This window comes from Mustelus asterias, chromosome 28 (assembly GCF_964213995.1).
Source record: "Mustelus asterias chromosome 28, sMusAst1.hap1.1, whole genome shotgun sequence".
Taxonomy (NCBI): Eukaryota; Metazoa; Chordata; class Chondrichthyes; order Carcharhiniformes; family Triakidae; genus Mustelus; species Mustelus asterias.
Window position 1 is genome coordinate 15,543,912 of NC_135828.1, and position 23,699 is coordinate 15,567,610.

At 40.8% G+C, this 23,699-nt stretch overlaps 1 protein-coding gene across 1 annotated transcript in view; it reads right to left on the reverse strand.

The window, feature by feature from the left end:
* Positions 1-23,317, reverse strand: part of chuk (component of inhibitor of nuclear factor kappa B kinase complex) — a 72,346-nt gene extending 49,029 nt beyond the window's left edge. Inside the window, exons 1-2 of the mRNA XM_078199578.1 lie at positions 23,162-23,317; positions 2,620-2,744 (exon numbers count right to left, since the gene is read on the reverse strand). Of these exons, the coding sequence (XP_078055704.1) occupies positions 2,620-2,724 (105 nt within the window). The 5' untranslated portion in view covers positions 2,725-2,744; positions 23,162-23,317. The remainder of the gene's footprint in view (positions 1-2,619; positions 2,745-23,161) is intronic.
* Between the last annotated feature and the right edge of the window lie 382 nt (positions 23,318-23,699).

Consider the following 23,699-nt stretch of genomic DNA (forward strand, 5'->3'; position numbering starts at 1 on the left):
AAGTTCTAAGGAGTATTTTAACAGAGAGGGATGCAGAGAGGTTTAATCAGAGAATCCATGGAATCATAGATTCCCTACAGTGCAGAAGGAGGCCATTCGGCCCATCAAGTCTGCACCGACAACATCCTATCCCCACATTGTGTGTGTGTGTGTGTGTGTGTGTGTGTGTGTGTGAGAGAAGGGGCCCAGTCCAACAATTGCAAGCAGCCAGAAACCAGACGGACTGCTGATTAGGTTATCAGCAGCACAAAATGAGCTGACGACATCACCAGACTACGCCGGCAGCAAGACAATACACCTGGTCTGGACTCAATACAGGTGATAATGGCCTTGCCCCAGAGCGAGGAGAAGCCCATTTCCATAATGGGAAAACAATTAAACGAACTCCGATGGAACAATAAAGGACAGCAAGAGACCTATCACCTGGGATGGGATCATCTGGTCTCTATGGACTGTAAGATCGCAGCTACAGGTAACACTAGCAAGCCTTTGTCTGTGGAACTGCCGGTTGGAAGGGGGCGGAGTTGGCAGGAAAGAAATTCAAGTTTTACAATATGAAAGGATGGTCAGGCAGGCCATCTTTTTCTTTTCTCTTCGGACCAACATGACAGCACTCTCCACTCTCTTCTCCTGTTCCTGCCTCTCATTCGTCTCCAGCACGCAGCCCGAAGCCCACTGAGCAATTTAAACTAGGATTGCGAGTATCCCCTGGTAATTCGCGAAGTTTCCGAGATCATCATAGTGGATGAGGCTTTGGGGAAAGGGGGGGTTTTTGCATGCACCTTTCATAGTTTAAGACACTGGTAAACTTGTGTAAAGTAAACATTTTCGTTGTGTCCGTTTTAGTATTCCTTCCATAGCTATAGTCTTATAGAGCATAAGGCATTGTGTGTTGTTTTCCTGGTGTTTGGTGATATTGACCTTGATGTTTTAATAAATATATATACATCTTTGACTTCCATTGGAGTCCATTTTGATCTTTTCAATTTCTCACCAATGACCTCTGACCAAGTCACAATATTAAATATCCCTTACCATAATTCCGGAGTCTAGAACTGAGGATACCCTGGGCGCTTCGAAACCGCCCACTCAGGAAAGGCTGCCAGGTAGTGGATAGGCAGCAGTTTCCTTTTCTCTCTCCTAGGAGCGCTACTCTAGCGAAGTAGACGCAAGGTGGCCGTTGTTCCATCGGCGAGAGAGAGAATCACTCGGGCATTGGTGGGGTTTGGGTAACGGAGAACCAAACCTAAAATAAGCCCAGGAGTTAAAAAGGGGATCCCGCTACAGGGAGGAAGCCGGAGCACCCAGAAGAAACCCACGCAGACACGGGGAGAATGTGCAAACTCCACACAGACAGTGACCCAAGCCGGGAATCGAACCCGGGTCCTTGGAGCCGAGTCAGCAGTGTTAACCACTGTGCCACCGTGCACAGGAGGGAAATCCAAAGCTTTTAGGGTTCAAACACATCCCTTTCTCCATTTCTTTTAATTAATTTATTTCTTCAGCTTTCTCCCCTTTTCTAGAAAACTGCATATTGCAATCCAAGATGGTTTTATTATAAGGAAACAAATGAGAGAAATATAAATCTAGCCTCTAATATGCACACAAACAAATCATCTGGGTAGAAATATATTTAAAATGAGAAAGAGAAGAAACTTAAGCCACTGAACAAAGAACAAAGAACAGTACAGCACAGGAAACAGGCCCTTCGGCCCTCCAAGCCTGTGCCGCTCCTTGGTCCAACTAGACCACTGATCTTAATTGGATCTCTATCATGCTCTTCGAGTCTATTCAAATCAAACCTAAGTTTCCAATATAGTTGCAATAGACCAAAGTTGTCTGTACAGTATACATATAAATAATGCAGGTCAGATAGTTTGATGGCTTAGCAAGTTATAGCATTAAGATCAGCATAATGAAGCTATAAGAACCAGATCTGTTTCCCCAGTGCTCAAATGATTCAGTGAATTCCTGACCTCAAGCAATTTGTTGTTCCCATGGAAATCAAATTATCCCCAGGTCACCCTTTCCTAGCAACTGTTCAGAATATCAGTTTTTTAAAATTTGTTCTTGGGATGTGGGTGTTGCTGGCTAGGCGAGTTTTTATTGTCCATCCCCAATTGCCCTCGAGAAGGCGGAGGTGTGCTGCCTTCTTGAACCACTGCAAGAACAATCAAGGTACTGCTAGGAAGGGAGTTCCAGGATTTTGACCCAGCGACAATGACTGCATGGTGGCGGGCAGAAGCAAGCTATCCGCCCACTTAGTTGTAGTGTATGATTCAAGCAGATTTATATAGCAGCTGCTTCCCAGGCATAACCACAGCGTTGTGAATCCAAATTCCAAGGCTTCTTGTCACAAAGATTACTCATGAGAAAGTGATGTAACCTCAGTTGATTTATATATCTTTCATGGAAGCCAAACATTCCAACCAAATGTGAATGAAAATCTGGGATTATTCAACTTACTCAAGTTTGTGAATTATAAACCATCATCAAGCAGCTAAGGAGAAATCAGCAATCGTGAAAAGAAATCTTTTGTCACCAATTTTTTTTGTTTAATCTAAAACCAAACTCTGTAAATTATGAAAGCCAGGTTTCTCAGTGGTGTATAAAATTTACCTTATGTTCATACATATAGACATGTCCAAAGCCTCCTGTTCCAAGACGTTCCTTTAAATCCCAGGGCCCACATGTCTGAACCTGTTTAAACGGTGGTTTCTCCATCCCTGATAGAAACGCAATCACTGTAATGGCAAAAATATTCAAAACTATTACAGTAACAGAATGTTGTAAAGCTTAACTGCAAACAGAAATATTGGAAAGTACAGATAATTAGTCAGCATTTGAAAAAGAATGATCAGGTACAGTTTCTACTGTATCACTTCATTTGGGCTCCTTTTTCATTGCAACAGTGTGGATCATAGACCAAGTGGCCAGAGTGAGAATGGGAGTGTAAAATTAATTAATGAGTCAAAAGGATGTTCGGATTATGACTAAGTACAAAATAAAGATATTCAGCAAAGCAGTCACTCACACATATCGCTGGTCTACCCGCTGTACAGGGTGTTCTATTCTAAGCAACAAAACAGAGACAGCCTACGCAAGTCATTTATACGCAACAAGCATTTGGGCTACTGAGTAACAGTGGAGGAATCAACATACATACGTTCGAGTCTTTCCTGAATTATCATCTTAACAATACTTCAACTTTCAAACACATACCAAACTTACAGTAATGAGGTCCATAGAATATATTAAAAGCCATGCATTCCCATCCAATCGATGACTTGATTGTATATAAATAAATGCATATTTTGGGAAAGATGTTAAATTGAGGCCTTTGCTCAAATGTACACCAAGATGGCATGACACCGTTTGAACAGAATGCAGAAAAGTTTCCTGGTGTCCTAGCCAATATTCATCTTTCAATCAATGCCATCAAGAACAGAGCCTGAGATAGTTTGGGTGAGCAAATTAGCTTCCACATGTGTCATTGCATGCAAAGTATCTTGAGGTGTCCTGAGAGTAGACTATTTTGGTGGGATCTGCTGAAACAACAGAAAATGAGCAACCCACAGAAGAGCAGTAAAACATCAGCTGTTTGGGTTATATGTTGGTTGCAGGAGTGCATTAACAGAGCAGAACTGCAGGATAGTATGAATGTGATAGATATGGAGTGGAAGTGATGTTCTAAAACCCACTAAGAATTCTGTTCTACTAAATGAGGTAGTCTTCTCAGTTCAAATTTGCTTAATTTATCTAATCTGTTAATGCAAATTGAACCATGAAAAGAACACTTCCAGTGCTGTTTTATTAAAATTGTTTAATTTGTGCAACACAACACAATTATTTTGAAGTAAAAGTAAAACATTGAACCAAGTAGATTGTAGAGGCAAAATCGTGGGCGACACTTGGATCCGTGCTAAAGAGAAATAAGAGCTATGGTGCATCATGCATCAGTTCCACTTGAAATCCATTTAATAAGACAGGTAAGATTACCAGTACTGCCCTTTCATGCGTGTGGAATTTCAAAATGCTGCCCCAATGTTTACAGTCTATTCCACAAAAACTGGTCTCAAATGAGTAACTGTACAGCACGAGGGACAGCCAGCAAACCTGTGTTATGCTGCCATCTCCACACTTCGCTGAGCTCAACAACAAAGGAATTCTGCAAGAACAAGCCTGCAGCTTCATTCTCCAGAGAGCTTAGAGAAAACCCCGAGTGGGGACGTTGCTCCTCTCCTACAAGTAAAAAATTCCACACCACCTTTAAAAATGTTCCAAGAGACCAATTGGACATCTTAAAAACATGCTTCATAAAGAGTTTTGGTATTTTTAAACAGCAATTCAAAATAACTATTTCCATATCAAAAATGGAAATGCTAAGCAAATGGTACAAAGTTTCGGAGTGTAGGACTACCTTTGAATGGTAGTCTCTCACCTCTTGGCTTTAGATTGCCAACCTGATTCTAATGTTACGCTCCTACTTCCATACTAAGGTGTACTCAAAACTGCTTGATAATAGTGCAAGGGCAATGCTACAAAATCTATGAAGCCACATCTACATGGTTGTTAACGTATTGCCACATGTTATCTAATCATCAAATTTAACTGCGACCGTCAGATTTGTCAGAAAAGAAAATTTACTAATTTACTTCTAAACAGCAAAACCAAAGTTCCATACTAGTGCCAAAATCTGACAGAAACAGCAGGATATATTGATGGACAATTTCACTTATTACGGCACTCAAAAAATTAGGAGAAGCAATATTACAGGAGCTGAGAGCAAGGAGGGAAGTGTAAGGAAATTAAATCACGAGGTCTGATAACAGTACAGGACACAATAGTCAAATTAGTATTTTTAAAATAGTGATTCAAAATAACAACTTCCTCATTTCACACTAAATTGGTATGCATCTAGATTAGTCCTGCATCACAGGAGTATAACTCTACTTTGCAGATGGGGGAACAACACTCCACTGCAACCCAGGCCACATTGCAGCGATTTTTCGAAAGTACAGAATTACTCTATTTTCCAATTTTTGAATATGTTATCAAAGATATTTACCCACTGTGAAAAGGACGGCCTTTATCAAAGATACACTTTAGCCACTTGAAAGGAGACATGCTCTCACTCCTATTTTCTTTCCTCATGATGCTGTTGGCAAGATTAACAAAATGGGAGGGGGACAAAAAAAAAAATCACTGTCCACCTCAGGGTATTAGGCACCAATTCCTAGCATGTTTCTCATCATACCATCTGCAGCATAGCCACCTGCGGGCAGGTGGCAGTGACTGCAATCAATCTTGAAGGAAAAGAAAGATGAAGAGAGACTAGAAATATAAATACTAAAGAAAAACGTTAAATAAGTACATCCCTCTCTGGTTCTGTTATAGAACCACATGATTGAAGATTATGTGGAACATAACTAAATGGTTAAGTATCACAGGATGAGGTTTTTGCCTGACGCAAATGCAATGTGTCACAGACTAGCATTTGAAAAAAATCCCCTTTCGCCTTACATTATTGTTCATCATTTTACACTACTATGACTCAAATAATGTTATGATATAGTATCAATAATGTAACAATTAGATTGATTTCAATTTCCATCCTTAGAAAATCAACCAAAAGTTTTAATCCAACTTACATGTGTCCAGTACACACCATTTTCTTTTGCCATAACATAAAATATGTCATTTTCAAAAGTGAACATACCACAGGCACCTTTATAGTCCATAGAATCCCTACAGTGCTATTCGGCTCATCAAGTCTGCACTGCACTGGAATAACCACAAATCAGCCATGGATGACAATTCACAAGTGATACATCCATTAGGCCTTAAAGCAAAGTTTGAATTCCTTTCATTTACATCAAGATTAATTGTTCCTTTGATCAGGAAACTACAAAATGGTACGTTTCTTAAAAAGCAGCACACTGCTGTTGATTAAAATAACTGGTTTGTTTCACATTTGAAAGTGATGTGCTTCGCTCAGATCTCCCTCCATACAGCATCATGATTTGCCAAGAAACTTTGGAGCAAAGTCTCCCATTGGACATGAGCATTTTTGAGTTTGGTAGGAATCTCCACGTCACAGAGTTAATGAAAGGTTTAAATCAGAAGTGTGTTGAAATACACAGCACGTTTAAATGTATTCAGCTGCAACAACACTGGGATGGAGCAAGTTTATACGATTTATACTCCTGTCACTGGACTCTGTCCACCCCTCCATTTGCGCAGCATTGTTGCAATATTTACAATTCTCAGGTGCACTCTGAAAACTTACTAAGATTAGTTCAACCATGTGTCTCCCTCCAAGAGACTTAAACGTCAAGAAGGACAAATGTTGTGCAAAGAAAATGGCAGATAAATCTGCAATGCAAAACAATCCAAGAGGAAACTGCAAATGTCAGTAGGTATGGACAAGGTAAATGAACAGTCTTCAGAAATCCATTGAGAAACAAAGAACTGTGAAAAGCTATTGACCTTTGCCTCATGAACTTATTTTAAGAAATTCCTTAATTGTTCGCCATGATGTAAATACAGACAATCTTCACATTTCCAAAACATTTTGTAGGCTTCAAAGGCAACACCTCAAATTTCAACATGTAACAACCACATTTCTATCAAAATCTCACAAAATAAACCACATTGTAAGTGAGAATCTATTTCACAACACAACTTTACAGAATACAAAATTTCACACGACTGAGGACAATTCATCATCTTCAAGGCCAGGGAAGCCGTTGTGCTATTTGAGGTGTAGGTGAGCTTAAAAATGTAGGCTGGTCCCGCCAGCAGCACACCACACCCGCAGGTTTCCCGCTGGTGTGGGGTGACGCCAATGGGAATCCCCATCGACAGCGGCAGGACCAGAGAATCCCGCCGCTAGCAAACAATGTGCCACCTCCCGCTGGTGAGGAACACACGCTGGGAGGCCGGAGAACCTCAGCCACAATGTGGCATATCAGGGGTAGTCAACAGACATGTAATGCAAACATTACATTACCATATCAGCAGATATACTAATAACAGGCTAAAATATTTGCCAACTGTATGCTGCACAGTTCCCATGATCATTCTGTGACAGAGCATTTTGTCACACTTCAGATATCACCATTTAAGGTTTTTTTTCCCATCCTACAATGCTGACTGGCTCAAAATAAAGGAAGCAGCAGTTGAGAACTGAAGTCTTCAGTTCTCAACCGCTGCTTCCCACTGCGTGGATGTACTGGGCGGCACAGTGTCACAGTGGTTAGCACTGCTGCCTCACACCGCCAGGGACTCGGGTTTGATTCCCAGCTTGGGTCACTGTCTGTGTGGAGTTTGCACGTTCTCCCCATGTCTGCGTGGATTTCCTCCGGGTGCTCTGGTTTCCTTCCACAGTCCAAAGATGTGCAGGTTAGGTGCATTGGCCATGCTAAATTCTCCCTCAGTGTACCTGGCGCAGAAGTGTGGCAACGAGGAGATTTTCACAGTAACTTCATTGCAGTGTGAATGCAAGCCTACTTGTGACTAATAAATAATTATTTTAAGTCAATGACTTAGTAAACCGCTGGAATACTGTCATTTTGAAGGCAACCAATCTCAATCAGTCAGGAGAATAACAAGAAAACAACTGAAATACAGAAATGTTTTCAAAAACATGTTCATCCACATTTTTCCTCAGCAACTGAATTTCTTAATGCCCAAAATACATATTTAAACAAAAGCTTTTTAAAAATACATAATCTGCAATACGTGGTTAAATTTACTAACCAATTTGATTTTGTGTCCTTTCACACTTTTCTTCAAGTATTTATGACAGTGTCTTAATCTGTTTCAAAACCCTGAGCTTCAGCTTGAAACATCTATCCTGGAACAGTTGCAGAGCAACAACTCTATGCCTTTAATATAGAGAAATGTCCGACTATGTTTCACACAAGTGCGATGAACAAACTCAAAAAGGGGATAGAAGGAGAAGATTTTTGAGGATCTTAAAGACAGTGAGAAAGATGAAGTCCCAGAATTTAAGGAATTCCAGAGAAAGGGCTCAAATGGATTATGGCACATCCACCAAAAAAAGAGGAATAACAAGAAGCCAGGGTCAACATAAAGAAACATGTTAATAGGATCCAAGCAAACTGATGAAGCTGAAATCCAGACACAGAGCTTATTGAATTGTTCAGTCTCATAGCTCTTCTCCAATATAACCCAGTGCCCCAGCTATCCCGTAGTTCTGTTCTCTTTTTAAATAAACCAAATAATCAATACAATAAAATAATAAGGGTGAAACTACTGGTGGGGCATTATGTTCAAAGACAATTAGTACCCATCACCTGTTTCTCTTACTCTTAACAATGTAGTTGTCAAGACATTAACAGATTCCCCTCTTTTCTTTAAATTAAAACTTTTGAAAACACAAGAACAATCTTTCAAAAAAACTATTCGAAACAAAATTATATTTTTTTCACCTGTCTCACATTATAGTCCAACCATCCATTAACAATTCACAAATTCCCCCTTAAATAAAAGCTAACAAGTCAAAATAATTAAAAAGAAACCAAAAAAATTAGTTTTCCATACACTCATTATAACATAAGACTCTTTTCGTACATCTGATAACTCCTTGCAGCAAGCACCTCTCTTTGTACCTCTCTTTGTACAAGAGTCTGACAATTGGAGACTTGCATCCACCCATTTTATTTTGGAAATCTCTCTTCTTTCTAACATTTATTTTGTACTAGCAAAATCAATCTCCAACCTTTCTTCAGTGACACCCTTGTCAAATGAACATTGTTCCAAAGAGAACTGCTATCCACATAGCATTCTGTGGGCACACTTCTCTCCGAGTACCCCTTCACAATATTAGGTAAGTACACCCTCATATCTGTTGTTTTAGCTAACACCAGTGTTAACACCAGCCAAGGTGCTTTTTAACTACCCTTTTTTATTTTCTTTGCTTTACAGGCCAGCGGACAACATTAATTCTTCTTTCCCACAGACAATATGATAAACTCTGACACACTAGAATAGCCATTTGGAAGATTAGTATGTGAGGCATCACTAAAAATGACTAACTTCATATGTTCTGGATCACCCAAGACTGGAAATTTGAGTACCATTTCTCCAAATTTAATTTCTTAAATGTTTTATTTGCTCTGAGAACCTCCTCAACTGTGGTATGTTTCATCTTGGTACTCAGTTTTAATACATCACAACTTGCATCAGGTCTGGTCTGAGCAGCTCAACTGTCCAATCAAATGTCTTAATTTCTCGGTTTCATCCTTGGACCAAGATTTTCTCTTTAATAAGACCTGGCCTGATTTTCTGGGATGAGATTCTTGATTCAAGGTCACTCCCAGCTCATTCTGCTTAATGTCTAACCCTATATATTTAAAGATTCCAGAACTCTGACTGCCGAACTTAAACTCATTTATTTTTTCTATCAACCATTGCTCAAATTCTGCAGAATTTCCCCACGTAAGTTAGCCTACTCGTTTCTCTTTATGATACCAAGAGAACATTATTGGGACTATTTTTAGCTGAATACAATTCATTTTCAGCAGGATGGAGCAAACTGAGAAACGCCACACCCTTGATGCATCATTCAACCCAAACACACACTTGTTTAATTTCCATAGTTTCCTTCCCATATCGCCAGCTTCTTTAGGCAGTTCCAAAAACACTTCTCTTTGAAATTTCTCACCCTGTCATTTTCATATCAATCAATTTACGTTCCCAGGAACATGTTGCTAAAAGATCAAAGAAAATCTTCAGGCTCCCTCTTCCTGAACTGGGGGAGTCCAATCTGACACCTTGATCACCAAGTGCTTCTTTGAAACCCCGAGCCACTCGTCCAGCTTGAGGGAGTACCTTTTTTGTGCATATCCACCTGTGTAATAAGGCTGGCCGACCCCTATCTAGTATTTCATAGTATGCACTAAATTCTTTCCAACTTTTTTGTTTGGAATCCTGCATCAATGTTTAATTCGTTAAGAGCCACTAAAGCTTCTCGATTATAAGGGCTTCTCGTTCTCTTGGTATTCCTAGCCTGTTTGATTGTCCTTATTATTTTCAAACCATGGCCTCTACATGCTCTTCTATTTCTTTCTGAACTACTGCTACACGATACATCCCTCCGATGATCAGGATTCTTTTCACAAGTTTGTTATCTTTTCCTAGGTCCATGATCACTTCCAGGTCCACTTTCAGAACTCACACTGCATTTTATGGCATTCCACATATTTACCTCATTTTGTCAATCCATAGATCTTACTTTCTGTCCCTCATCTTGCATATTCAGCTAATATTTGTATTTGCCAGTGGCTTTTCCTACTATCCCTAGAATAGTGACATCCCTCCATTCACTGGCCTTTAATGGCACATGTTATTCTAATGTCAACCTTTGGTTGATGTCCTTTGTGATAAACAGCCTTATCCTGCGCTTCAGTATCACCTTGTCCATATTCAGTCAGCCTATTATCTGCCATAAATCTACTCCTTATAATTATCCAACATATGTGTATGTGAAGTGCATGATGCCTCATCACTTTTGTATTACTTGTTCAGACTCTGTAAATATATAATTAGTGCCAAATAGCTTCGAAGAATGTTTGATCACTATGATTTTTCCATCAGTGTCTGCAACCTTAACCTGGCCTTTTTGCCCTGCTCTTTTGTAACATACCATGACCTCTGGATTAAAATTTATTTCTGATGGCTTCCTGAATCTTCTCTGAAACTTCAGCCTTGATAAACGCCTTTCTTCCTACATTCAGGTGCTCAGAAAAAAAATGAAATACAATCCATTCCAAGGCCAGGAATAATCCCACATCACCAAAGTTATTTTTGAATTTCTCCCAAGTTAAATTCATAGGGCTGTTGCCCCCAAATATTTGAAGTGAATTCTTCTCAGGGACTGCCCATGCCAGGATTTTGTACGCATCTCATCAATTACTGCACGATTTCTTTTCACAAGCTTATTACTAAATGGACTTTGTCTTTTCTCGATATTACTGTTGACACACTGGGTGGGATTTTATGGCCTTGTTCATCCCAAAACCGGAAAATCCCAACCCAAAGTCAACAGATTTTCCCTCGCCCCTCGTCCAGCCCTTGCCAGCTCCAATTCCCATGGCGGGCAGGGCGGTAAAATTCCGACCACTGAATCAAATTGTCATGGCTATGAAGTGCAAGAGAAAAATGTTTTCGTCCTTATCTCATACCTTCAAGTCCATTTTATTAAAGTCTCTTGGTAATGGGAGCTTGCTATGGGCCATGATGGTATCCTTTTTTTTAATACATATATTGCATTTTTCACTGATCTCTTCAATAAGTTTAGTATAGTCACCAGCCATTACCCCTGCAACCTGTAGTAGGATTTTTAACCTATGATAAGATGGATGGGCAAACTGCCGATGTAGTTTTAATGTCATTGGCATTTCTTTAACATTTGATTAGAGATGCATCTTAAGGGGATACAATGTCCTGATTGAATTTCCAGATTTTCCAAAACAATTATCTTATCGTGTTCCATATAGAATTTCATTTAACCTTTTTCATAGACGACTTGCTCAATAGTAAGAATATTTCACTGGATATGACAACATTAAGAGCATTCAAATGGTTATTGGATAAACATATGGATGATATTGGAATAGTGTAGATTAGAGGGGCTTTAGATTGGTTCCACTGGTCGGTGCAACATTGAGGGCCGAAGGGCCTGTACTGCGCTGTAATGTTCTATGTTCTATGACATCTGTGCTAATAAAGTGGCGTCCCCCAGCTATTTCACAGAGTATCACCAGTGATTTTAGTGACTTTTACATGTTGTCTCAGTTCAGTCTCATAGCTCTCCTCCGACATACCCAGTGTCCCAGCTATCCCCTATTTATGTGCACTCAAAGACAATTAATAACCATCACCTGTTTCTATTAACCTTAATATAATTAACAAAACATAAACAAAAAGCAACAATACAATGGAGGGATTGAGAGCAGTGGTGAAAAAGAAGAGGTGGGTATCAGTGTACATGCAAGCGAACCTCATTTTCAGATAATGTTGTCAAGGGTCATCAACAATTAGATGCAAAAGAGAAGGGGGCCATAGAGCCACCTCTGAGGAACTCTAGTGAAAGGAATTGAAGAGAAGCCATTTTTGGATATGTGTGGCTCTAGAATTAGATAACCTAAGATAGAGTGAAATCAAACAAGAGCAATCCTACTGAGCTGTACAACAGAACGAGAGGAGGATGGTGTAACCGTTTATCTGCTTAGGGCCAATTTTAGTGGTATAGCAGGGACAGGAACTTGATTGCAGAAATTCAAGCAGACGGACAGGGAATTAGAAGGCTACAAGCAAATGTTTGTAGGCATGGTATAGACAGAAGTTAAACTCAGTGTTTTTGAGGGTTTTTTCTGTTTAAGGAAAATGTTAATTAAAGACTGTATAAGTTGCAGACACACTACTTGTGCAATAAATGCTTGTTTATGAAATGTGTTGATTAAAGATGGTATGAGTTGCAGACACACTAACTGTGCACCAGGAACTTGCTGACGTTGGGACAATCAATGGATTGCAAAGGGGAGAAACACTGCCTGGCAAGGTAAAAGAGGTCACTAACTGGTTGGGTGAGTTGGTTAACAGGCTAGAACAACCCTCTTTCACCCAAATACCATCTCCAGTTTTTCTCTACATAAAGACGCAAATCCCTTCCCCCCTCCCTCAGATTCTCAGACCTTAGCATCAGTGTTCATAAATCTTTAAAAAGGCATTTCTTCTCTTCATACCTCAACATTAAAAAAAAAATCAAGTTTAACGTTGTGCTAAACCTTTTCTTTTTGAAATTTACTCATTGGCCCTTGAGTGAGAAAAGAATGAAAATGTTCACCCCCGGGCAAGCCTACTCCAAAGCATCTCGAATCTACAGTTGCCTTCAAACTCCCAAAATTCAAGGCCCGCCCCTTGCCAATGCTCCTAGAGGACCCTCAGAGTTCTCCCAGATTTAAGATTGCCATCAAAATGCTGACAGCCTGCATGGTCCCATCCCCATAATGACCGACCCCTTGCCAATGCATCCATATCCAGGACTATCCCCATTTCTGGTGTAATTCCTTATTGTCATTGCTTTGTGCACATTTCCTGTCCACCTCACTTGCAATGTTAAACATAAATTTCCATCTGAAATAACTGGATCCCAAAGTCAATTTGCTTTGCGAAGTAACCATACAATAACTTCACACAAACAAAAGACGATTAACCTTTACAATGCAAAAACAAGAATTCAGAATTAATTTCTACTAAATTGGTGCTCCAGATTCTCATATATACTAAAAGCTCTTGTCCACATTTCAGACTTTGATTCCTGCTCCTTCATTATTGATATTTTTCTGTTTGAAGTGGGCAAGTGGTGAGGAAGTATGTACCTATAGGACCAGCTTATTACAAATTCTGCTAGCAAGTTCCTCCACAATGAGGCAGGGAAATGTAGGACACCTAGACTTAAGATACTGCTGACTAAAACCAACAGCTCACAAACACAAGAGCTAAAGGAAACAAACTGAAAATAGTAAACACTGTTTTTTTGTTGGACTGGTACAATGCAAGATTCTGAAAAAAGTGTGCAATTAATCAATCTGACATTCAATGGCCATCACTGCATTACAATTCCCAAACTGATCACAGACATTGAAATTAGACACACAATTCTTGCATTAGAAAACATCACAAAAAATTACAGCCACCATCTTCAAAGTGCCTAACATTAAGAATTCTATTAGCAATCAAAGGACATTCTTCAAATAACCATTCATGAACAATATAACTGTGTCGTACTTGGAAACATCGCAAGATATTTAGGTTGGCACAGTGGTTAGCACTGCTGCCTCAGTGCCAGGGACCCAGGTTCGATTCCAGCCTTGGATAACAGTCTGTGTGGAGTTTGCACATTCTCCACTTATCTGCATGGGTTTCCTCCCACAGTTTTAAATATGTGCAGTTTAAGTGGATTGGCCATGCTAAATTTCCCCTTAGTATGGAGGTTAGGGAGATTAGAGGGGTAAATACATGGGGTTATGGGGATAGGGCTTGGGTTAGATACTCTGTTGGAGGATTGGTGCAGACTCGATGGGCTGAATGGCTCCCTTCTGCACTGTAGGGGTTCTATGATTCTCGGGGAGGCAGTGGCAGTAGTAATGGCATTGGACATGCAGAGGTCCAGGCCAGTGTTCATAAATACCCGTATGGTTCACTAATGTCCTTTTAGGGAAGGAATCCTGTCATCATTACCTGTCCTAGCCTACAAGTGATTCCAGACCCACGGCAAGGTGGTTGACTGCCCTCTGAAATGGCCTAGCAAGCCACACAGTTCAAGGGCAATTTGGGATCGGCAAATTGATGGCCACATCCCATGAAGAAAAAAAATGTTTTGTTGGAAAGGAGATGCAAATTGTTCTGAAATAGGAAAAAAAAGAATTGTATTCTATTGTGCTAAGTTAGGTTGGGACTTTATTCCCTGGAGCGACGAAGAATGAGGGGAGATTTGATAGAGGTGTATAAGATTTTGATGGGTATAGATAGAGTGAATGCAAGCACGCTTTTTCCACTGAGGCTTGGGGGGAGAATAAAACCAGAGGGCATGGGTTAAGGGTGAAAAGAGAAAAGTTTAAAAGGGAATATTAGGGGGGGCTTCTTCACGCAGAGAGTGGTGGGAGTGTGGAATGAGCTGCCGGATAAAGTAGTAAATGCGGGGTCACTTTTAACATTTAAGAAAAACTTGAACGGGTTCATGGATGAGAGGGGTGTGGAGGGATATGGTCCAAGTGCAGGTCAGTGGGACTAGGCAAAAAATGGTTCGGCACAGACAAGAAGGGCCAAAAGGCCTGTTTCTGAGCTGTAATTTTTCATGGTTCTATTAGGTTGCCACAAAACACTTTAAAGCCAATGAGGTAGTCATCATTTTAATGTAAGAAACACAGCAGCCAGTTCGCACACAACAAAGTACCACAGACAGCAATGTGATAATGGCTAGATAACATGATTTTCTGTGTTGTTCAATGGTGCAGAAACCAGAGGAACTAAGCAGAGTGCACTCTCTCATTCTCTCCTTTGGAATAAGCATGTCACCTGGTTCGAGAAGCAACTCTATCAGAAACCTACAGCAAACCAAGATCTTGTAATAATTGCTTCATCATCTACATCTGACCACATCCAGGAAATGTTGGCTTGGGTTGCTCTTCGAAGTAATGTCATGGGATCTTTTACTGCCTGAGGGGGAGGTGGCCACTCAGTTTAATAATAAGATGGCACATCTAACATTGGAGTGCTCCCTCACTGGAATGTCAGCCTAGATTTTATGCTCAAAAGTCCTTTATTCAGGATTTGAACCATTAATCTTATGACTGACAGGAGAATGTTATCACTGAACCATGGTTAGCACTTAAGCCAATGTGGGCATCTTGTTACGAGGCTATAGCCCTTTATTTTTGAAAATGTAACTTTTCAACTTTCAACTGACTGGATGTTTTGCAATTTGAACTGAGGCAGAGCAAACAGCTTAAATATGCAAGGCCACCTTCCAAAGTTGAGGCAAGAAACAAACAAATCACCCTCGGGGGATTGCGAAGAAAGAGACAGTTTCTATAATCAAGAAACCCATTGAAACTCATAACTGTCTAAGGAAGACACATTAAAAATGCCAAGTACTGGAGAATGAAACAATGGCTGCCACAGACAGACATACCTAAAACCTCTTGGAAATTTGATTTGACTTATTGTCACATGTATTAGTATACAGTGAAAAGTATTGTTTCTTGCACACTATACAGACAAAGCATACCATTCATAGAGAAGGAAACGAGAGAGTGCAGAATGTAGTGTTACAGTCATAGCTAGGATGTAGAGAAAAATCAACTTAATGCAAGGTAGGCCCATTCAAAAGTCTGATGGCAGCAGGGAAGCTGTTCTTGTGTTGGTTGTTATGTGACTTCAGACTTTTGTATCTTTTTCCCGACAGAAGAAGGTGGAAGAGAGAATCATAGAATCATAGAAACCCTACAGTACAGAAAGAGGCCATTCAGCTCATCGAGTCTGCACCGGCCACAATCCCACCCAGGCCCTACCCCCATATCCCTACATATTTACCCATTCATCCCTCTAACCTACACATCTCAGGACACTAAGGGCAATTTTTTAGCATGGCCAATCAACCTAACCCGCACATCTTTGGACTGTGGGAGGAAACCGGAGCACCCAGAGGAAACCCACGCAGACACGAGGAGAATGTGCAAACTCCACACAGACAGTGACCCAAGCTGGGAATCAAACCCTGGTCCCTGGAGCTGTGAAGCAGCAGTGCTAACCACTGTGCTACTGTGCCACCCATGTCCCGGGTGCGTGGGGTCCTTAATTATGTTGGCTGCTATGCCGAGGCAGCGGGAAGTGTAGACAGAGTCAATGGATGGTTTGCGTGATGGATTGGGCTACATTTACAACCTTTTGTAGTTACTTGCCATCTTGGGCAGAGCAGGAGCCATACCAAGCTGTGATACAACCAGAAAGAATGCTTTCTGTGGTGCATCTGTAAAAGTTGGTGAGAGTCATAGCTGACATGCCAAATTTCCTCAGTTTTCTGAGAAAGTAGAGGCGTTGGTCGGCTTTCTTAACTATAGTGTCGGCATGGGGGGACCAGGACAGGTTGTTGGTGATCTGGACACCTAAAAACTTGAAGCTTTCGACTATTTCTACTTCAACCCTTTGATGTAGTCAGGGGCACGTTCTCCACTACACTTCCTTAAGTCGATGACAATCTCCTTCGTTTTGTTGACATTGAGGGAGAGATTATTCTCGTCGCACCAGCTCACCAGATTCTCTATCTCATTCCTGTACTCTGTCTCGTACCCCCACATATTTTACCCGCTAATCCCTCTAACCTACACATCCCAGGACTCTAAGGGGCAATTTTTTAACCTGGCCAATCAACCTAACCCGCACATCTTTGGACTGTGGGAGGAAACCGGAGCACCTGGAGGAAACCCACGCAGACACGAGGAGAATGTGCAAACTCCACACAGACAGTGACCCGAGCCGGGAATCGAACCCGGGACCCTGGAGCTGTGAAGCAGCAGTGCTAACCACTGTGCTACCATGCCGCCCTAGCGAGAGGAGCCAGTTCACCCCTTCCCACCTGGTTATAACAAGCTATTAAATTCAGTTTTGCAATTATCCATATTGGGAGTTTAACTTAATCTTTGGTTGCAAGTGGACGAGGCTAGTGTGCTGACACCTACGATCATGGTTTGCCTAAGCTAGGCTAGAGTAAAGGATTAGGGTAGCCAATTAGGTTAAACAGAGGCTTTATTTGATGCAATTTTTCAAAGCCATCTTGACCTTTTGGCTAAGATGAAGCGTCGGATCAAGCCCGGGAGGGCTGCAATGCCTCATAGTGTCAGCTTGGATCTTGCTTAATCAAGATGCAATGTCTTGTCTTGTCAGTTTGGATCTGGTTTGTCCCTCATGCAGGGACCATGATTGGACTTAAATTTGAATTGTTTTTTTATTAGAATTAAAGTACCGAAAGGTACCAAAAAAAAAGTGCTTCAATACAATCAAAATGAACATTGACAGCATCCCAAAAAACACACCTAACATTACATTGTTTTTTTTGGATACTGCAATTTCACTATCCTTCAGTCTCTGTGTTTATGGAGCCAGGTGCCCCAATCCTTGTTGATTTGTTTTTCTCATACTCGTCATATTAATCTTATTGAAATTATTCGTCAAGATACTTTACCGACCTCTACATGTTTTTGATTACAAACCCAAGTTTACATTATCTGAAGTTTGATCAATCTTTGTGAATAATTAATCCTGCACATTTTTAAATTTCTACAGGATACCTATATCCAGGCTTATGTTTGAAAGGCCAGCAATCCACCCATCTATTGTTACTTATACTTGTCCTTTACAATCTGTGTTTTCCTTTACTCTTTCACATTCCCCGTTTACTTCACCACTGCAAACATTTTACATAACTGTTGAGTACTTATTCCTAATTGGCTTCCTTACTTGCTTGAATAGCTTTCTATCCTCTTCGCCTAGATGAGCTGGAAAGTTGTGATTATCTTATTGCCCTTAAAATTAATTTCTACCCAAATTATTTCTGGCATCTTTTTCGCTTCCTACCCATAAATACATCTTATACTATTAAAGTCAACAGTCTGCATTCTCTTTTGTCCATTTACTCTCAGTACCACCTCTGACAAGCATGAGGGAATTTGGAAATCCAGGTTCATGACTTCATTCATTTCCGAGCTGTCCTAAAGACAGTTGTTTCAGTCCATTCAGTTTTTAAAAGAAACCACTGAGCGACAACTCAAACTCCATGCTTCACTACACTTGATGTGGATAAATGGGCAATATTTAACATCTTCATTGTGGAGTTTGTAGGCTTGGGGCTGCACAGCGAGTTGGATGCCTTGCAAGAAAATTGAACTTTCGTATTTATAATCATAGAAACTCTACAGTGCAGAAAGAGGCCATTCGGCCCATCGAGTCTGCACCAACCACAATCCCACCCAGGCCCTACCCCCATATTCCTACATATTTGCTCGCTAACCCCTTTACCTACACATCTCAGGCCACTAAGGGGCAATTTTAGCATGGCCAATCAACCTAACTCGCACATCTTTGGACTGTGGGAGGAAACCGGAGCACCTGGAGAAAACCCACGCAGACATGAGGAGAATGTGCAAACACCACACAGACAGTGACCCAAGCCGGGTATCGAACTCTGGTCCCTGGAGCTGTGAAGCAGCAGTGCTAACCACTGTGCTGCCATGCCGCCCATATAATATATATATGTATATATATTTTGAGGTGTTTGGAGTCAGTGTTTTGCACCAAAGCTCCAACAATAATCCCAAGGCTGCTTGATACTTTAGTTCTAGGTAGAGGCCAATGGTCTCTTACTGGTATTAACCCACAGATATTTTAGCCATGTTTGTGAGGAAGTTTGCCTTCTACCAAAGTGGGGACAGGTTCTTAGAAGAGTTTTCACATCCACGAAAGGATTGCTGAACTTTCAGACTCAGGTTTCCCCTTTCTCCACTGGCTGAGGAATATTTGGTCATGTTTTGATTTGTTGGTTCCGTTTGAGACATTTCCCTCAATCAGGCCATAAAGTGGAAAAAGGTTTGACCTCTGAAACCAAGATCAAGCTATCCCACTCCCTATCATCCTGGTGTGCTCCATGTGCCTATCCAATAACCGCTTAAATGTTCCTAAAGTGTCTGACTCCACTATCAAGGTCCCAGTGGATTGGAAACATGCGAATATGATGCCCTTATTCAAAAAGGGAGAGAGGCAAAAACCTCTAAATAGCTGCTGGAAAGTCAGAGATGATCAGTCAGAAACTTTCAGGCACAGCAACAATGTTTCAATTATGACAGGGTAGAATCTCTGCTTTGGGCGCAATTAGCAATTGGGTACTACTTTTGAGGAGTATCTTTCTTCAAACTCATTTTCATATCACCAAAAGTACAATGTCATGAACCAACATTTTTAGAAACATAATTCTTCATATAATTAACACATGGTGCTGTCTGATGAATTCAGCTGAAAATGCATTTAACACAAAACCTAACCATCTGAATCAGTGTCAAGTCCACCAACTGGTAAATAACCCAATTTTAAATAACTGAAAAGGTCTTTAAAAGGCTATATAAATGATGTGTTATGTTAATGTACAGCAGTCAATTTCTTAATAAACTAACAAGAAATATTTTAAAGCTTTCCAAAACATGCCTATTTGTGTCCTTATGCCCTTCTTAATTTTCAAAGCCTTCTTGAAGGCTTACAAATAACTGCAATTAGCAGAAACTTGCAGTTGCAGTTAATCCAATCCGAGGACATGGTCGATTTCTAACATTATGTTTTTTAGGCTGATGCAAACAATCAAGGAAATTTGAGTTACGCTTAGCGTAATTTGCATTTAAAATTCAGTAATCTTTTACATTGCTTTTATAGCATTGGTCAGAAAAAATGTGCCAATCCAGGCCATCATAAGAACATAGGAATTGGGAACAGAAGTAGGCAAATTCAGTCCTGCAAACCTGCTCCACCATTCAATCAGATCATGGCAGATCTCGCCCTCGTCTCAAATTCACCTCCCTACCGTTCCCCATATTCCCTTCTGCCTTTTTTATTAAAAATATATCTATCTATTTTTGAAACCATTCAACGATTCAGACTCTATTGTGCTATGAGGCAGCGAGTTTCACAAATTCACCACCCTCTGCGAGAAGTAGTTCCTCCTCATCTCAGTTTTAAATCTACCGCCTCTCAACCTATACCTGTGACCTCTTGTTTGAGATTGCCCCATAAGAGGAAACATTTGGTCTACATTCACTTTATCAATCCCTTTTAAAATGTTATATACCTCGATCAGATCCCCTCTCATCCTTCTAAATTCCAGCGAGTATAAGCCCAAACTGTTTAATCGCTCCTCATACATCAACCCTTTCATCCCCAGAATCAATCTGGTGAACCTCCTCTGAACTGCCTGCAATGCCGCAACGTCCTTTCTCGAATAAAGAGACCAAAACTGGACACAATACTTCCGATATGATCTCACTAACACCCTATATAATTGCAAAAACACTTCTCTACTTTTATACCCCAGTCCCTTTGCAATAAATGTCAACATCCAATTTGCCTTTTTTATTACATGCTGCACCTGCATACCAACTTTCTGTGATTCATGAACAACGACACCAAGATCCCTCTGCCTGGACACATTTTGAATTTGCTTTCCACTTAGGTAACAATTTGCCTATTTTCTCTGCCAAAATGGACACCTCACACTTATCCACATTAAACTCCATCTGCCAAATTTTGGCCCATTCTCCTAGCATATCTTTATCCATCTGTAAAATCTTTATATCCTCTTCACTGCCTGCTTTCCCTCCCATTTTAGTATCATCTGCAAATTATGCTATCTTACACTCTGTCCCTGCTTGCAGATCATTTATATAGATTGTAAACAGTGGAGGTCTCAGGACTGACCCCTGTGGCACTCAACATTTCACCAGCCAGAGAAGGACCTATTTATCCTGAACCTCTGCTTTCTGTCAGTCAACCAATCCTCAATCCAATCCAGTGCTCTACCCCCAGTCCCCTGCGATATCACCTTCTGGATCAGTCTTTTATGCAGCACCTTGCCAAATGCCTTCTGGAAGTCCAGATATACCACATCCACAGGTTCCCCCATTATCCACCTTGCTGGTTATGTCCTCAAAGAACTCAAGCAAGTTTGTCAAGCGTGACTTACCCTTCATAAAACCATGCTAACAATGGTGGATTGAGCTTTATCTTTCCAAATGCTCATTATCTCCTATTTAATGATTGATTCCAGCAACTTCCCCACCACAGAGGTCAAGCTGACTAGCCTATAGTTTACTATTTTTTGCCTCTCTCCCTTTTTGAATAAGGGCATCATATTAGCATGTTTCCAATCCACTGGGACCTTGATAGTGGAGTCAGACACTTTAGGAACATTTAAGTGGTTATTGGATAGGCACATGGAGCACACCAGGATGATAGGGAGTGGGATAGCTTGATTTTGGTTTCAGATAAAGCTCGGCACAACAGCGTGGGCCGAAGGGCCTGTTCTGTTCTATACTGTTCTATGTTTAACATAATCTAAGGAATTTTGAAATATCACAACCAATGCATCCACTATCTCTGCTGCTATCTCCTTTAATACCCTAGGGTGCAGGCCATCAGGTCCCAAAGACTTATCTGCCTTTAATCCCATTAGTTTATTCAACATCGTCTTCCTAATGATGGTTTTTGCACCAAGTTCCTCTGCATTAACGACAGTTTTGGGAAAATCTTTAATATTCTCGACCGTGAAGACAGAGGCAAAAAATTGGTTTGGTGCCTCTGCCATCTCTGTATTCCCCATTAATACCTCACCAGTACTGTCCTCTAAAGGGCCAGCATTTTCTTTAGCTATTCTTTTCCTCTTTCTATACTTATTGAAGCCATCCTTTCCACATAAACTTTGGGTTGAAATGTAAATAAAATAGAAAATTTCTGATATTGAAATCAAATAAGGAACCATGTTAAGTGTAAAACACTCTAGCACAAAATAAATAGATGCCAGATCAATTAATATGTTGAAGATCAATAAGATTATATCAAAAAAGAGTATAATAGGATACAGAGCCAGAATAGGTGAATGGAGGTAACACTCGATTAGTTATGATTTCATAGAATTGCAGGACTGAAAGGCCTACTCCTGTTCTTGCACTCCTATGTCCTGACAATGCTACTGTCATTATAACATTCAAAAATGTGTGTTGTACTAGATTTTCATAGCCTTCAGTACATTTCATGTCTAAAACATCGTAAACGGTAGTTAACCCAATACACCCCCTGTTGTTGTATCATAACGCAGGTTGGAGGGTCAACTTCACATCTGACCACAACTCCTTTGTAACTTGAATGTAAATAAATCTGAGCCAATTACTTAGCAAAGACAAAATATTAAAATAAATGCAGATTAAATAAATCATGTGGCTATTGCAGCAACCAAGAAAAGCTGTAAAAGAAATCCCAAGGCCACTGATTTCAGCTTTATTTTTGAGCATCATACTCAAAAATAAGCATTTCCGGGACTCAAAGCCGAGGAGAATCAGCCCTTTCACCTTTTCAACTGTGTAATGGCACCAAAACCAAAATTTGACATGTCACTCATAAAGCAATTTGGAAGTTGGAAATTGAAAGAAACGTCTAATACAACGCTCAAAGTACTGGTTTGAAGAAATCCCAGTGCCTGAAAAAATTAAAAAGAAACTTTGGCTTGGCCAGTCAACATAAATGATTACACTTGGGATGTGGGCCTTGGGTCAGGTCCTGGCAAAGAGTTGATTGCATTACTGTGGCATCATAAGTTACACGTTACTGCCTCTGAAGATCCAAATAAAAGTCTAGAAACGCTCATTAGAAAATAAGAAATGCTAGAAGAAACATGCCAAAATAAGTAATCCTTTCAGGGAGGCATATTTTCCAAGGCAACCATTTGATGCTAAACTGATGGAGACACAACTGACACTTTAGGCCTTGCAGTCATAAAATAAACTTCAACAGCCAAACCCGAGCTCATTAAAATACCTACCTTAAAGTTAGCGGAGAAACAGAAGGCCGAAACGATTAATTTTTCGAGAGGGAAGCATTGAGTATACTTTAAAAGGGAAAAGACTTTGTTTTTCAACTGGTCAGCCTGCCCTGGACGGGAACGTGCAGCTGCGACATTGGGCGCCGCCCAAAGGATGATGGGAGTTGTAGTTCTTTTCCGACAGCCAGTGCCTAACGTAGTCCGCATGCGCACAGACCGGATCCCCGCCCACCGCCGAGACGGCCCCGCCCGCCGCCAGACAGGCCCCGCCCACCGCCAGACAGGCCCCGCCCACCGCCAAGACAGGCCCCGCCTCCGTGTCATTGATTGACAGCCGCAGACTGCAGCACCTCTGTCACTCAGGGGCGGGGCTAAATGGGCATTCTGACACGTCTTCTCAGACAGGGTGTGTGGATTAGAGCTAATGACATTTGCTACCAAATAAACCTGTTGGACTTTAACCTGGTGTTGTTAAAACTCTTACTGGATTAGAAAAAGCAAGAAAGAAGTCTCACAACACCCAGGTTAAAGTCCAACA